At 47.5% G+C, this 15,574-nt stretch overlaps 1 protein-coding gene across 1 annotated transcript; it reads right to left on the reverse strand.

Moving 5' to 3' along the window:
• Window positions 1–11,067: 11,067 nt before the first annotated feature.
• On the reverse strand, window positions 11,068–15,206 carry LOC100193330 (Transcription factor PosF21). Its single transcript, NM_001279664.2, has 4 exons — window positions 14,559–15,206; window positions 14,260–14,392; window positions 11,799–11,883; window positions 11,068–11,609 (listed from the first exon to the last, which is right to left on the reverse strand). Exons 1-4 carry the CDS (start codon window positions 15,041–15,043, stop codon window positions 11,347–11,349), a joined length of 966 nt encoding a protein of 321 aa, NP_001266593.2. The 5' UTR covers window positions 15,044–15,206; the 3' UTR covers window positions 11,068–11,346.
• Between the last annotated feature and the right edge of the window lie 368 nt (window positions 15,207–15,574).

Consider the following 15,574-nt stretch of genomic DNA (forward strand, 5'->3'; position numbering starts at 1 on the left):
CACCTTCCTCATCTTCTTTTTCTTGTCACCACTCCGATGCGACTTGTGGGAAGAGGATTTCTTCTCCTTCCCCTTCCCCTTGTTGGGGGACTCTTCCGATGAAGCTTTCCCGTGGCTTGTAGTGGGCTTGTCGCCGGTCTCCATCTCCTTCTTGGCGTGATCTCCCGACATCACTTTGAGCGGTTAAGCTCTAATGAAGCATCGGGCTCTGATACCAATTAAAAGTCGCCTAGAGGGGGGTGAATAGGGCGAATCTGAAATTTACAAACTAAATCTCAACTACAAGCCGGGTTAGCGTTAGAAATATAATCGAGTCGAGAGAGGGTGCAAAACAAATTGCAAGCGAATAAAGAGTGTGACACATGGATTTGTTTTACCGAGGTTCGGTTCTCGCAAACCTACTCCCCGTTGAGGTGGTCACAAAGACCGGGTCTCTTTCAACCCTTTCCCTCTCTCAAATGGTCCCTCGGACCAAGTGAGCTTCTCTTCTCAATCAAACGGGAACAAAACTTCCCCGCAAGGACCACCACACAATTGATGTCTCTTGCCTTGGTTACAATTGAGTTGTTCGCAAGAAAGAATGAAAGAAGGAAGCAATCCAAGCGCAAGAGCTCAAAAGAACACAACAAATCTCTCTCACTAATCACTAAAGCTTTGTGTGGAATTGGGAGAGGATTTGATCACTTGGTGTGTCTTGTATTGAATGCTTAGCTCTTGTAAGTAGTTGGAAGGTGGAAAACTTAGATGACTTGAATGTGGGGTGGTTGGGGGTATTTATAACCCCAACCACCAAACTAGCCGTTTGGTGAAGGCTGCTGTCGACGGGCGCACCGGATAGTCCGGTGCGCCACCGGACAGTGTCCGGTGCGTCAGTCACGTCACCCGACCGTTAGGGTTCGACCGTTGGAGCTCTGTCTTGTGGGCCCGCCTGGCTGTCCGGTGGCGCACCGGACAAGTCCTGTAGACTGTCCGGTGCGCCACCCGCGCGTGCACTGCTCCTCTGCGCGCGCAGGCGCGCATTTAATGCGTTGCAGTCGACCGTTGCGCGCGAAGTAGTCGTTGCTCCGCTGGCTCACCGGACAGTCCGGTGTGCACCGGACATGTCCGGTGAATTTTAGCGGAGCGGAAATCCGAAGCTGGCGAGTTCAGAGTCGCTCTTCCTTGGGGCACCTGACACTATCCGGTGGTGCACCGGACAGTCCGGTGAATTATAGCGAAGCGCCTCTGAGAATTCCCGAAGGTGAAGTGTTCAGCTTGGAGTCCCTGGTGCACCGGACACTGTCCGGTGGCACACCGGACAGTCCGGTGCGCCAGACCAGGGCACACTTCGGTTATCCCTTGCTCTTTTTGTTGAACCCTTTTCTTGGTCTTTTTATTGGCTTTTTGTAAACCTTTGGCACCTGTATAACTTATAGACTAGAGCAAACTAGTTAGTCCAATTATTTGTGTTGGGCAATTCAACCACCAAAATTAATTAGGAAATAGGTGTAAGCCTAATTCCCTTTCAAGCACGCAAGCAGAGAAAGAAGCCCAGCCGGAGCAGCTCCAACCCGAGAGGCACCGCACCATGCGTCAATCCGAGAAGAGCAAGAGAATGCGAGTGTCTTCCCAGCCCTAGACCCCCGAAGCGACACAACACCACCACCAACTCTGTAGCATATGCTGAATGTTGCCATGCTACGAGCCTTGGTTGTCCAATATCTCAGACCTGGACTCCTCATCGCCAAGATAACCTAAGTGTGGCAGGCACCACCATGTCCTCCTCAACGGCACGCACAGAGAAAGGCCAGGAGCATGACCGACTCGCCTCGTACCCGCGTCGACGAGCGTCGGTCGGCTCGCAGCTGCGACCGTGGGCGGAGACAGTAGGTTGGGGAGGTAGAACAAAGCGAAGGCCGAGAAGACGAACGGGAAGTCCGACGCCGGCGAAAACGATGGTGCGCGCATGATGCGAAACGTCCACGTGGACGTGTAATAGCCACTGAGCGAGTCGATGTTGGGGCTGGTGTCAGACGAATACGGGGAGGAGGCGTCTGCTCCTACGCCCTCTGTCGAGAATAGGGTGGCGTGAAGGTGGAGGCATGAGGGGAGAGAGATAAGAAGTAGAATGGTAAACGATGTGGTGGCAACTGAGGTGAGGATCATCATTATCGTGCGGATGTATAGATGGCCAAACGGGTCGGCTCGTGTCTAGCGAGCCGGCCCGAGGCACGACCCATTTAATAGTGTCTGGGCCAACCCGACACCAGCCCCGTGCGGTGCTTGGCCGTAGCCTCGGTCCGTAGTGCTGACCCGACCCGGCACAATTATTTTTTATTTTACAAAAAATCATATATACATATGTACAATTTATATTAAATATTATAAATACTTGAGTATGATGTTCTACTGGTTAGACAACTTCACCTAGTGTCTCCCACCCATTCATCCATCAGGGTGTGGGTTCGAACCCCACCTTCTACATTGCTTTTTATAATATTTTACGCTGAGTTGATTTAGTAGAAATGTAAGGACTTTTTTGTAAAAAGATGATGTGGGACGACCGTTGAAACTGGTGCTTTTAAGGGCCTGTTTGGGAGAGCTTCATTTCAAGAATTGTAGCTTTGGTTTTCAAGCTTCACTATAAAACAACTTCAATAAACTATTAAGGTGAATCTGATGAGTGTTTGGCTTAATCATAGACTTCAGCTTCTATAATATTAGCGATTTATGTGAGTTTCCTTGAATACCCTTAATTATTAGTGCGATAGTGCTGGTTCGGTGTTGCGATGGCCTGTTGGCTTCTAAAGTATGTACGACACGTCATATACACGGTGAATGTTGTCGCTAATATGCACGGTGATTGTTGTAAAAAGATTGTGAAACAGGAAAAAGATGGAAGAGATCGTGAAACTGGAAAAAGATATGGGAGGAGAGATAAGGAAAAAGATACGGGAGGAGAGATAAATAGATGCGAAGGGTTACAACGTGTAAACAGTGGAATGGTGGGTAATTTTTCTATAACTTCACGAGGAAGTATAAAAAGTTGTTTTTGAAGCACCATTCGAGGAGCTTCGAAAATTTCATGAAATTGGCCTCCAGTTTCAATTTTTTTTAATCTAGAGCTCGTGAAGTTGGACCTGTTTGGATAGAAGAATCTACTATAAACCTGAAATTTTTGAAACGAAGCTCTCCCAAACAGGTCCTAAGTATAGTAGAGATTTATCTATCGGAAAAAAAATCATATTTACATCTTCATTAACATTAAGAAAAAAACTTTTATATCCTCGTCCCAACAGAAAATTCTCCACGGGAATCGGAGATCGGGCGATATGATATATCCGACACAATACTGAAGTAGGAGGTGGCGGTACGCTCTCTATCAAAGAAGTCCGGAAGGCCAGCATGCAGTCTGGGCTCAAATTACATCTGACGCAATGGAATTGATGTGGCCGGGCTTGGTTGGTTTCCACACGGACCGGAAGATAGTTTTGCTCCGCGGAGCACTGCTGCTCATCAGCCTGCTGTTTGCTAGTATAGATTTGTTGGGGAGGAAGGAACGTTGTTCGTTAGAACAAACGATGGAGCTGTTTCATTTGCACTTGCACCGACGTTCGCCCCATTTTTTCTCTCTCTCGATGTCGATGTATATGGGATGCTGCATGGCACCACCACCACGACGCGCGGGATCGGAGAATTGGTCAGCATGCACATCGATCGATTAGCCGGGGAGAATGGCAGCATGACACGTGGGTGTCTCGATCGACCAGGAAAAAGAGACACCGAGATAAATCTTATTGCGTGCTGCTGTAAAACTCGCATATGGCCGAGCCGGCCCGCAGCTGGTGGTTAGTTACGTTGATCCAGTCTATAAGGTGTCCTTTTTTTTCCCCATATATATGCAGAAAAGAAACTGACACCTGAAGAAAGTTACAACGGATGCCCAGTCATGCCGGATAGGGAAATTCAACCAAATTTCACTACCAAGTACCAAATAGGTTGAAGTATTTGGAAACCAACGTCATTAGACAAACAATTAAGCTGAAGATGGAACTGAATTAAAAGATGTACATATATAGGACGAACAAAGTACAGCCCAATAATAAAACCCCACAAATCAAAGAGTCATACTAGAACTCATATCATATCCCAATGTTTGGTTGTACCACTTTAATGATAATGCTTTCCATCTTCCATTTTTCTTCATTTCCCTCCCTAAGGCTATCTCTAGCTAGAAGTGTTTCTTGTTCTACCTTCTATTTTAAACTCCACCCTGCAAACAAATACTGTCTATAGTGCAAAACAGTACGAAACATTGTTATACACGGATATATGCATGGTCTACTTAGCACAACCTATCCCACCCACAGTAATTTTCGCATTCCTCTACCGTCGACAACGTCCAATCAGGGACGGAGCCATAGATTTTTTTTAGAAAGGGTTGAAATAAACCGCTACAACACAGCCGCATGACAAAATCAAGCGAGACCATAAAAAAGCAGTGTTGCACAAAATTAAAGTTTTATATAAATACACGATACAAGTGTTCAAAGAAGAAAACTATGAACAAAAAAAGGAAACGAACTGCTAAGTTCTCGCTGACCGAATCAAATACTCGAAGGCATGTGCACCTTGTTGAATGTCGATATCCTCGAAAGGTACGGGTGCTAGGAAGGGGCGGGGTTAGGCGATATCTCCGGCTAAGAGCCAGGGCTCGCTGGTTGACCGAGCTCACTGGCCGTCGGGGGACGGGTTGTGTCGTCGCGACGAGCGAGATCGGGCCAGTCGGGCTCGGGCAGGCCGATGTTGCGACGATGACGAGCGGGGTGAGGGTGTCGGTAAGGGGTCGAGGTTGAGCAGTGTCACGTGTCGGAGAGTGCGTGACAGCGAGCAGCGACACGAACGAGGGTGTACTACCTCCAGCAGCGTTGGAAAGAATGGACTCGAACAGATAGATATGAGGACTTGACCGAGGCAGAGGATAAGAGTCACAGGGATGGGCCGATCCGATGAGGACAGGTACATATCCGTTTTAGTCCACCCAAAACCTTCAACCTTTTTTTATACTTAACAGTAAATAAATATTATGTATAAAAGGTTATAAAATATTAAGGGCGGGAGTCATGCCCACTTTGAGTCCCTTGGGTCTGCCCCTGTATAACATCGTGGTTTTTGTTGGTTTCAACATCTAGGTTGGGATGGCTACTCAATAGGCGTGTAATCATATAGATCATTCTAATATTTTGTTTTAGAGCTAAATTTGTTTGAAAAAAATTCTAATACTGAAATTAAGAACTGTTCCTCTATCAACTAATTAAAAACTTCTTCGCTTTTACTGGAGTAAGGAGATTAGGAGGTGTGGAACTGTGGATGGACACAGCAAAGACGTCTGGAATTCTAGATATAAAAGAATGACTAGACTCTAGTAGAAAAAAAATGCATTTCAGAACAAAATAATAAAGACACTGCACGCTGACCATGCATGACCTCTAGTAGTATCTGACTATCTGTGTGTGTTTCACTTTCACCACACAGGAGTCCAGACAGACACCGAGGTCAAAGGCCTAGATTTCCAGCACAACGCAAGCCTGCCGTCGCCATGGACAACCCCAAAGCCGCTGAAGAGCCCAGCCAGCATCCTGCCCTGCGCCACACTGAAGCTACTCATCTCACGAGCCCTAAACCCCTCCAGCTCCAGGCTGGCCCCTCCTGTCACAGACCCCGCGCACTGATACTGCCCCACGGCGTCCTGGATCGTCGGCCCCAGCGCCTCCCTCTCCACGAGCCCCAGGCACGCGCCGTAGCCTGCGTCGCGGAAGCAGCTCGCCAGGGACTCCAGCACGGCGCCGAAGTGCTGCAGCGCCTCCCGGAAGAAGCCCGCGAAGGTGATGGCGGCGGCGCCGGGATGATTTCGGCCCGCCCTGAGCAGCTCCTCTTCTGTCGTGACCACCAGCTTCGGCCGGAGGATCCTGACGATGCCGGCGAGCAGCTTGGTCAGCGAGCTGTAGGACCGGATATCGGTCGTGTCGCACGAGACCACCACCGAGCACGAGCAGCAGCTCGTGGCGAAGCCGTGCAGGTCCTCGTCGCTGCGCACGCGGAGGGAGCCGTACTGGAAGGGGAGGCCGAGCGAGTCGGCGAACTCCGAGAGCCGCCGCGCGGTGGCCGCCATGCGGTGCGCGTCGGCGTCGGCGTCGGCCGTCACGACCGCTTCCGTCAGGCGGAACGGCTTGCGGCGGCTGCCGTGGCGGGCGAGGTCCGACATGAGCGACGCCCACTGCGCGCCCTCGCCGACGTTGAGGTCCACCACGTGGACGGCCGCGTCGTCCGCGGTGCCTTCCAGGATGGCCTGGTTAGCAGTGAAGTGCGCGAACTTGGCGAACGGCGACAGCTCCTGCAGTATCCGGTCCGCCGCCATCCATTTCCTCCCCAGCGGCGCTGGTGCATCGGCAGTGGGCCGGCATTCGCCGGACATCCGGGACCGCAGGCCCTGGGCGAAGTAGCGAGCCAGATGGTCGACAGCTGCACGGTGGCAGCTGCCGTTGTAAGGCACGCCGACGCCGGGGATGATGGCGTCGATCCTCGACAAGATGGCCGAAGCGCTGATCGTGTCCCTGGACTCGACTGCCCTGGCCCCCGCGACGAGAAGGTCGCCTAAACTGCTCTCCTCCATGACCTCCTCCTGGACTCCCAGTCCCAACAGCAGGCCGCCATTTCCTTGCCCTACCAGCAACCTCTGATCAAAACCGTCCGATGATGGATCGCCGCTGGAGAGCTCATCTTGGAGCAGCAAGACATTGGCTTCTTGAAGCAGCATGTTCATGAGCTCATCGTGGTCTTGCTGCTGATGATGATCAGGGGAAGAACCGGCGTCGCCATCACACATGACGCCATTCTCAAGGGGGATCACTGCTTGAGGAGACCACAGGAGGTAGCTGCCCATATCCTCATGCTGTGTGGGGAAGGGGATGAGAGGGGAGCAAGGGTACGACATGGTCCCCATCCCGTTGCCGTCCTCTGGCCGGAGGAACTTCCGGATGGAACTAACCTGAGGTTTCCTTCAGCTTATGTACACAACGAGGAAGGAAAGGAGAGGGTTAGGACCATTTCTCAAGAGGGTGGCAATTTTATATGTGGACCTTCATGGATTGTGTAAGCTAATTTGTCTCACACTTGGACACCCAATTGGGGCATTCATCTACACAATATCATGTTTTTTGATGATGGATGATGCGTCACTACTCACTACTGTGTCGTTTTGTTAAAGGCCACGGAGATCGGAGAGGATTGAAGGGGCAAAAATCAATGAATAGCAAGTGAGTTTTAGCCTCTTCAGTTCCCTTGCTCCCAAACACACCATCAAAGTGAAAAACAAGTGCGAGCATGTTCCTGTAATGCTTGATGCTAAGTGTCAACGTGTGATAGGGCTCTAAAAATCATATGCACGACGTATTTCATGGAGGGCATGTACAACCCCATTTAATATAGGGTCTCTTGAGGTGTTTAAAGTGTTATTTGAAAAAAAAACACAAGATACGGGTTTTTCCCAAATCCGTCTATTCACAACTCTCCATACATATTGTCTTTTAATTGTATTTATGATCTAGAGTCTGAGAGTTGTACTATATGTCTCTTATTTGTCTCTTGTACTTGGAAAACTAAACCAGCATCTTAGAGTTGTACGTGTCCTCAAGAACAAGTTGGAATCACAAGAAGGGACTTGTCATCCAGACACCCCGTTAAACGCTACAAATGCCATTGCAGTTTTTTTTTCGGTTTTTTAAGGTGGAGTCAGGGGACAACTGCAAATTTAATGATCTAGCTTGTAAGACAGCAAATTTACTTAAGACTAGATCTTCACCCAAAAAAAAAAACTACTTAGGACCAGGCCAAGCACATTTACTTCCTTATGCCTCTGGCTGTGTCCAGTTCAATACTGATAGCCCAATAAGCGCAAGACACGAACAGGTTCCAATGCCCAATTCATTCTTTTATCTGCAAGTGTCGCCTGCCATACAACACTGATGCTGCGAAACAAATATAAAACTCTTTGCAGTTTCATAAAGTACTAGCTGGTACAGCCTTGATTCTAACCACGAGAATTTTTTAAGAGAGGTGCAGCCGTGCAGGACAGGTAGCCAATGGAGTGTAACTGGGAGGGAACAATGCTGCTTGTCCCAAGGGGTAGAGCTGATGCAGAAAGGGAACCCACGCAGAACAAATGTGGGCCACCAAGATGTTCTTGGTTCCAAGCCACCTCTCGTTTCTCGCATCAATCTGCACTGCAACTTTTCTCTAGCTCTAATTTTCACTTGCATGCAGTTGGCTCCAGAAAGACTGAAAACCCTACTGCAATGTAATTTACATGCTGAGATTATTGTAAGCAGAGTAAGATCGAATGAAGAGGCCCAGATGTAAAAACCACAAATCGTCAGTGCTCACTGTAAACTGGAACGATAAAAGAACAGTTTCTTGCTCTCACTTGCCGAGTGGCAGAAAAACGGATGGCGTTAGAGGACAAGGTGAGGTGTCATCCAAGGCGTCAACAAGGGGGTGCCTTGTGATTAGCCCTGTGTCAGTACTCCCATGCATTGTTCATCACCAAGTATTAGCTTCGTCGACCATCCCCTATCGAAAATTATACTAATTTTTTGTGTGCCATTGGACTCAAATGTCATACACACAAAAAAGCATCCCCTATATGCCATTCAATAACACATAAGAGGTGAGTATAAAATCCGATGGTATACAGGGGATTGTCGATGAAGCTAATACTAGGGATACCAAAGTACGATAACACAAACATAAACAGTTGGAAAGTGAAGTTTTTATTCTTTTATAGCAAAACATTATTGGCAGCTTAGGGCATATAATTTGTTTTGTCAGTGGAGAAGGGAAGAAGCTTGCCGCAACTGTCGCTGCAGTCATGCATGAATGAACCAAACCAGGAGGAAATCCACGATAAAAGCTTATAGACCAGTAGAATTCTTAAGAAAAAAAGTAATAATATCGATAACAAGGACTTTCATGGTACCGTAATTTGTAGAGCACGGCAGTAATTATCTTGAAACCGAGAAAAGAAGTTTACGACTGCAGCGTCCATGACCATGTATAGTATGTGGTTTGATTGTTTACCATGCGTATGAAATACTCTATACCAGCAATGACATCAAATGAGTCAAGGCCGGCCGATGGAGACCTTGGTGTCATCCTAATGTTACCAGAGAAAGAAGCGAAACATTATTTTAGGCAACGTGATAAATCATAGATGCAGACCTGGACCAATGATTCCACCAGACCAATGATTCTGGTTGAAAGTCATGGAATCAGCATAATGAAACAAATTTATATGATATACAAACCTAGTTGTTTGGTTCTCCTAGGGCAGAGGCACCAACATGATGATCATAGAATCAAATAATTAGAAGAATTCAGTAGTGACGCGATCGCGAGCAAGCACATGTGGTAGGTTTATAGTAGCTTCGATAGCCCTTTGTGTGTCTCATGTGAAGAGTACATCCTCGTATATATGTAGATGAGTAATGCGAGACTAAGGGTTCTCATACCATCTCTGCACATTACTTTGGCTTTCTTATATTAATTGGGCCAACTATAAGCCGGCTTGAATAGGTCAAGTTTCAACAAAAAAAGCTCCCACATGAGTGGGATCTGGAGAAGTGATAAACCGAGACAAGTCTCCCACAAATGCGGACAATTTTGTAGAATCCCATATTAAAAACATGACTTGGTATGGTTCTTCAAGCACTTGCCAAAATGCTACTGGCAGAAAATGTTTAGTGGAAAACATAGAGTTCTTGAGGGGAAATGCAGGATGCACCATGTAGGAGTGCTGCTAGAGCTTCTGTCAACGTAGCCGGATTCGAGTCCTTATAGGTCCAGCTCAGCCCCTCTCACCTTGTGGAACGAGTCTACGTACCACACTTCCAATCAATTTCCGAAACAAGAAAGCCCCAAAAGAATACCTGAAGGAATAATAGAATGCAGCGATCTGGCACCCCTATGATATATGTATCATTAATCTAAGGACAGGTGATTAAAGATGCAAAGTATTGAAGCAGTTGACGTAGAAAACAGCAGGAGTATAATGAGCTCTGAAGGTGAAAGACAGTGAAATTCATAGCCTTTGGTTCCTACTTCCTACTGCTTTGCCAGCCTAACTTGTGATCCTGCAACAACATGACTAGCTAATGCGATGAAAAGAAATTAGTAGACAGAGCATGCACCTTTTGTTGGAAAACAAGTGCCCTCCTCAATATAATGGCGTGCCACAAAGCACGTTACTGATAGAAAAAGGAGCCCGCTGTTCCTCAAAACCAGTATGCTGTTTCTGATTTGTGAAATGACGGAGAGACCAGCCACCAACCTGCCTGGACGGTGAAAGTATCATCTCAAAAAGGGCGTTTAAGAAAACTCACTGGTGTTTAAGAAAAAAACACCAGTATGCTGTTTGATTATATACAAAAAGAAAAATGAAAAACACTTCCGTTTGCGATTCGAGTGTTGGACTATGTGGGCCATCGTGTCTTTTTTGCCACTATTTGCATAAATGGAGATTTGAACCGTAGTTGTCGATTCCAAGTCTACGTTTACACCACCTATCCAATAAAACATACATGCTTTTTTTTATGTTTTATATTCTATATTTACAAATGAAAACCGCAGTGTACAGACACTTTGGTAGTACTTGATTAACTGTATCTCATGCTACTTGCATAGTAACTAGTCTCATGCTACTTGCATAGTAACTAGACCTATTCAACCGTAGGTATGGGTCGGTTATTGGTTGTTTGGTATGATCTATGTTTAACCCGTGGTGTCGAGTTAAGTTGGCACGTGTCTCCTTGTTAAATGTGTAAATTTGGTTCAGTTTTTTTTTACTTTAGGTTAGATATTTTTCAGGTTGGAACAGGTTTTAGGTAAAAAATCATTGCTATGTGAATTATTACGAGTCATAAATTATAACAGTGCTCATACCCATCCGGCCATCCGTTAGACCGGATCGAGCGGCCATGCTCAGGTCTAATAGTAACTTAGAAACCCGAGACAGTGAAAGGGGCACAAAACAATGACAGATAACAAGAACCTTCCACCATGGAGAAAAGAAAGGCTAACAAGATTTACATAAATTGCTAAAGGTGGCTAGTTCTGTCTAACACATTACTCCACAACCCAGGAAAGAAGAAAATAAAACACCATTTTGACATACTGGAGCCACTTCCAGATTAACGATACAAAGAACTAAACTACACTACCAATGAGGCATATGCATGCATTGTACACTAGCTATCTTTACGGTGCTGAACTGCAGTTGGTATACGATGTAATACTTGCCCCGGTATATTGTCCTCAAACGAAATCCATGGAGTCGTTTAGGGACTGATCACTGGGCGACTGTCTCCCGTTTGATGGACTCCGGTGATGATGGTTTTGACTGTGATGCTGAGCCTGAGCCTGGTGGCCACCAAAGTACGACATCTGCTGCTGCTGCACGAAGTAGGATGGAATCTGCTGCTGGAGTCCACCATTGAAGGGGTTCCCGTTCATGTTCCCGACTTGTCCTGCAGCTATCTTAAGTCGCTGCACTTCTTCCCGCAGGGTTTCGTTCAAAGCTGTGTGAGGTGAGGTAGCAAATGAAATGTTCCCGTGAGCTCATTAGAACTTTCTATTTCATTTAGTAACAGATAAATAAATTCGTCTGTAAAACGAGAGACCTTGGCAGTGAAATTTTGTGCTTTAAGAGCAATCGATGATGGCAGCCAGGTGAACCAAAATGTTTCAGAGGAAAGAGCAGATCATACCGTCGCGCAGTTTAGCCTGCTCTTCCATGGACTGCAGCCGAAGCTTGAGCTCCCTATTTTCAGCAGTTAGACCAGTTGTATCCCTCTGGGTTTGAAGTAAGACGCAGCATGTCAGACATGGCGATGTTATATATGAGAACAAATAAAAGGTTGCATCATAAAAATGTTAAAACACATCCAGAAAAGGGAAAACGGTATAGAAATGAGAAATCGCTGGTTGGCAGTCTTCAATAACAATACCCTACCAGATATTCTCAGGCATACAAAAGGGAGGTTGTGCAACGGCAACATGAAAATATCAATGAAGGGAGAGTGCAAGACTATTGGAAACATTACTCCCATACTGCAAAAACAGAAATTACTAAAGTGGGAAATGTAATCTTGCAAAAGTGTACTATTAAACAATAGTTGACTATTTCGGAACAAAAGCAACATATTGCATGACGCTCAGCATGAGATGATGCTAGCTCTCGAATCACACTAAACTAAATATATTCCTTTGGAAGTGTTGAAGATCACATACTGGATAAAGATAAAGACTCGACTTGTACAAAAGAAAAGATAAAGACAGGGCACCTTTCATTATATTGTGAAAATGTATCACTTAGGCCATATCAGTAGCAATCAAAATGATGCCTAACTAAATGGTAGATTACTAGCCAAGTTGTTCTTGATAGAGAAATATCATCCTGTGGCCACTTAATCTTCACATTAACACTAAACATCTGATTCTATCCACTTCAATCAAAACATACTCTGAAATGGAGCATCAATGGCCCATTCATGGTGAGTACTGAGTAGTGACCCATGGATCCCTAAAAATCCTCTTTTACCTCTAAAGACTAATAGGCACATTGAATCCTACTTCCTACCCAACCTCACTTGCCACGCTAACTACAATTACATAGGCACAAGTGCACACAAAGGTAAACACCATGCACCCAAATGTAAACACCATGCAAATTTGCATAAAAGTTCCAGAAAAGGTTTGAGAATATTACTAGCAAACCAATTTACCATGCATTTCTAACTTGCCATTACAGATCAAAATCTAGTGCACACTCAAGTCACGATTTATTTTCGATACAAAAACGACGCCTAACAATATGATACATTCAACACTAGGCACACAAGTATAAATGATCATACATAGAATAGGCTTTTGCAATATCAATATAATTTTTCAGACATGGTTAAGTACACTTCATATGCATCCTTTCTTGCACATGCATTCATTTAGAAATGGTCTGTATGAGGAGAGGATTGCTGCATGATTTGGCCATCAGGAACGTGAAATCTAGGCTCTCCATTTATGCAGATGATGTGGTTCTTTTTGTCAAGCCTACAGAAGATCTAGTTTGTGTCAAGATGATCCTGGATTGCTTTGGAGAGGCCTCAGGTTTAGTTGTGAATTTGCACAAAAGCTACACTATCCCTATCAGTTGTGATGCTCAGACTGTTCAGGACAGCTCTAACATTTTGCAGTGCACTCCGGCTTCTTTTCCATGCAACTATTTGGGGCTGCCTGTTTCTGATAAGAAGTTGGGGAGGAGGGACCTCTTGCAGTGGGTGGACAAGATAGCTAACTGGCTGCCTAGTTGGAAGGCCTCACTTGTAAACCTTGCCGACAGGACAACCTTGGTCCGGTTCGTGCTCTCAGCAATCACTGTATATTTTTTCATCGCCATGAATGTTCCCAAGTGGGTTATTAGTGCTATTGACAAAATTGGGCAAGGTTTCTTGTGGAAGGGTAGAAAAGAAGTGAAAGAAGGGCATTGCCTTGTGGCGTGGGATAAAGTCACCAGACCTCTGGACCTTGGAGGACTTGGTATCCCAAACCTGCTATATATGAGTTGGGCGCTGCAAGCTAAATGGCTTTGGCTGATTAAGACTGATCCGAATAGGCCTTGGAGTGGATTGGATCTCCCTGTTCAGTCACAAGGAAGCTAGTTGCCAGTTTGATGTACACCCATGTGGGCAATGGCAAAACACCCTTTTTTGGATGGACAGATGGTTGAATGGGTGCTCTATCGCTGAGCTGGCACCTGAAGTGCTCTCAAAGGTGGATAAAAAGGTGGCCTCTATCAGGGTGTTTTTGCCATTGCTAAAGACATCCAAACGGTCTAGTTAATAGTTCAGCTATTAGCTAATAGTTAGTTGGCTAAAAATCAATAATAGAATTAGCTACCTAACAAATAGTTAATTTACTAAAAGTAGCTAATATCTGAACTATTAGCTAGACTGTTTGGATGTCTTAGCTAATTTTAGCAGCTAACTATTAGTTCTAGTGCATTCAAACACCCCATAGTCCAACCAAACATGAACCAAGCTCCCACACAGAAATAGATGTGTTACTAGCAAGCAAGGGCCTATCAGAAAGATGAGGCTGATTTGATGAATTTCTTCGCACAACAATTCTCTTGGAACTAAACTGATTTTGAAACAAAATATAACCCCATACCTGGAGCAGGGTGAGCTGTGCTGACAGCGTAGTGGCCTCCGTCTGCAGAGTCTGGACCTTCTTCTCCAGTTCACTGGTGTACTTGACCTTCCTCTCCTTTGACCTCGCTGCAGACTGCCTGTTCGCCAGAATCCTACACGACAGCGCCATCAGCGAAACTTAGCACAGATCAACAGCCCTTATCACTTGAAGCAATCGGTACTAAATTCCCAGGACTCTTGCTTGGCACGCTAAATTATTATTTTGGATAAGGATTCTCCCTCTGGGTCGAGCATCAAATGCCAAAAATATTCCCCCACCTCTTTGCGCGCTTGGGGTCGATGAGCGCGAGCTCGGCGATCCTCTCTGCGGGCATGGCCTTCTTGGCGTAGTCCGGCAGGCCGCTGGAGAGCGCCGACTCGCCCTCAAACGGTGAGGTGGCCCCATCCATGGAGCCGCTCCTCTTGTGCCCGGGCCCACCCCCGGCGCTCCCGCTGGGTCCCTGAAACGCGAGGCCCTCGAAGAAGGCGGCGTCGAGGGAGAGGCTCCGCGTGTGGGCCCCGCCGGCCGGGCGGGGGGCCGGGGCCGGCTGCGGCAGCGGCGGGGGCGGGGTTGGGTCGGAGGCGGCCGGGGAGTCGTCGGAGAGGGAGGGGAAGTCGAGGTCGGAGAAGGAGAGGTCTCCGTCCGGGTCGAGGAGCAGGTCCGCGTCGGAGAAGCATAGGAACGACTCCGAGTGGGCCCGCCGGTGGTGCACCCGACCGGCGCCGCCGCCAATGGCGGCCGGCAGCGTGAAGCGCGGGTCCATCTCAGTCGGCACCGGCAGCGGGGCCAGAGCTAGCTTGCACCCTCGCAGATCGCGGCGTCAGCTGCGGCGGGCGGGCTTGCGTCTGCGGCGACCGGCGCGTGGAGAAAGAGCGGCGAATGTCGGGATGGTGGCTTCGTGCAGGTGGGGGGCGTCTCATACGTGTGAGGACTCCAGGAGTCAGGACTTGAGGAGTAGAAAGAGGGAGGAAGCTGGGAGCCGGGGAGGGCGCCTCGCCGGTAGCCTCCGCGTGGTCTCGGTTCACGGAGGCGGTTCAGCCGGGACACGTATCCCGAGGCAGACGGACGGCGGGACCGGCCTCGGGTGGTGGGGAGGGTGCAAGGAGCGCGGTGGGAAGTGGGAATCTCGGGGCCCTGTGGACAGGAGGTGGACGGCCAACGAGGGGAGGTTGGGTGGCCTCGGTGCATGGGCCAGTGGCTCTGGAGTCGCAAGACTTGTCGAGAAGGTCGGGTCGCCACCCTAGGCAACACGGCGTGTGGACTTGGTCCAGGCAAGCTGAAGTCCACGAGGGGT

Source organism: Zea mays, chromosome 3, assembly GCF_902167145.1.
Source record: "Zea mays cultivar B73 chromosome 3, Zm-B73-REFERENCE-NAM-5.0, whole genome shotgun sequence".
Classification (NCBI taxonomy): domain Eukaryota; kingdom Viridiplantae; phylum Streptophyta; class Magnoliopsida; order Poales; family Poaceae; genus Zea; species Zea mays.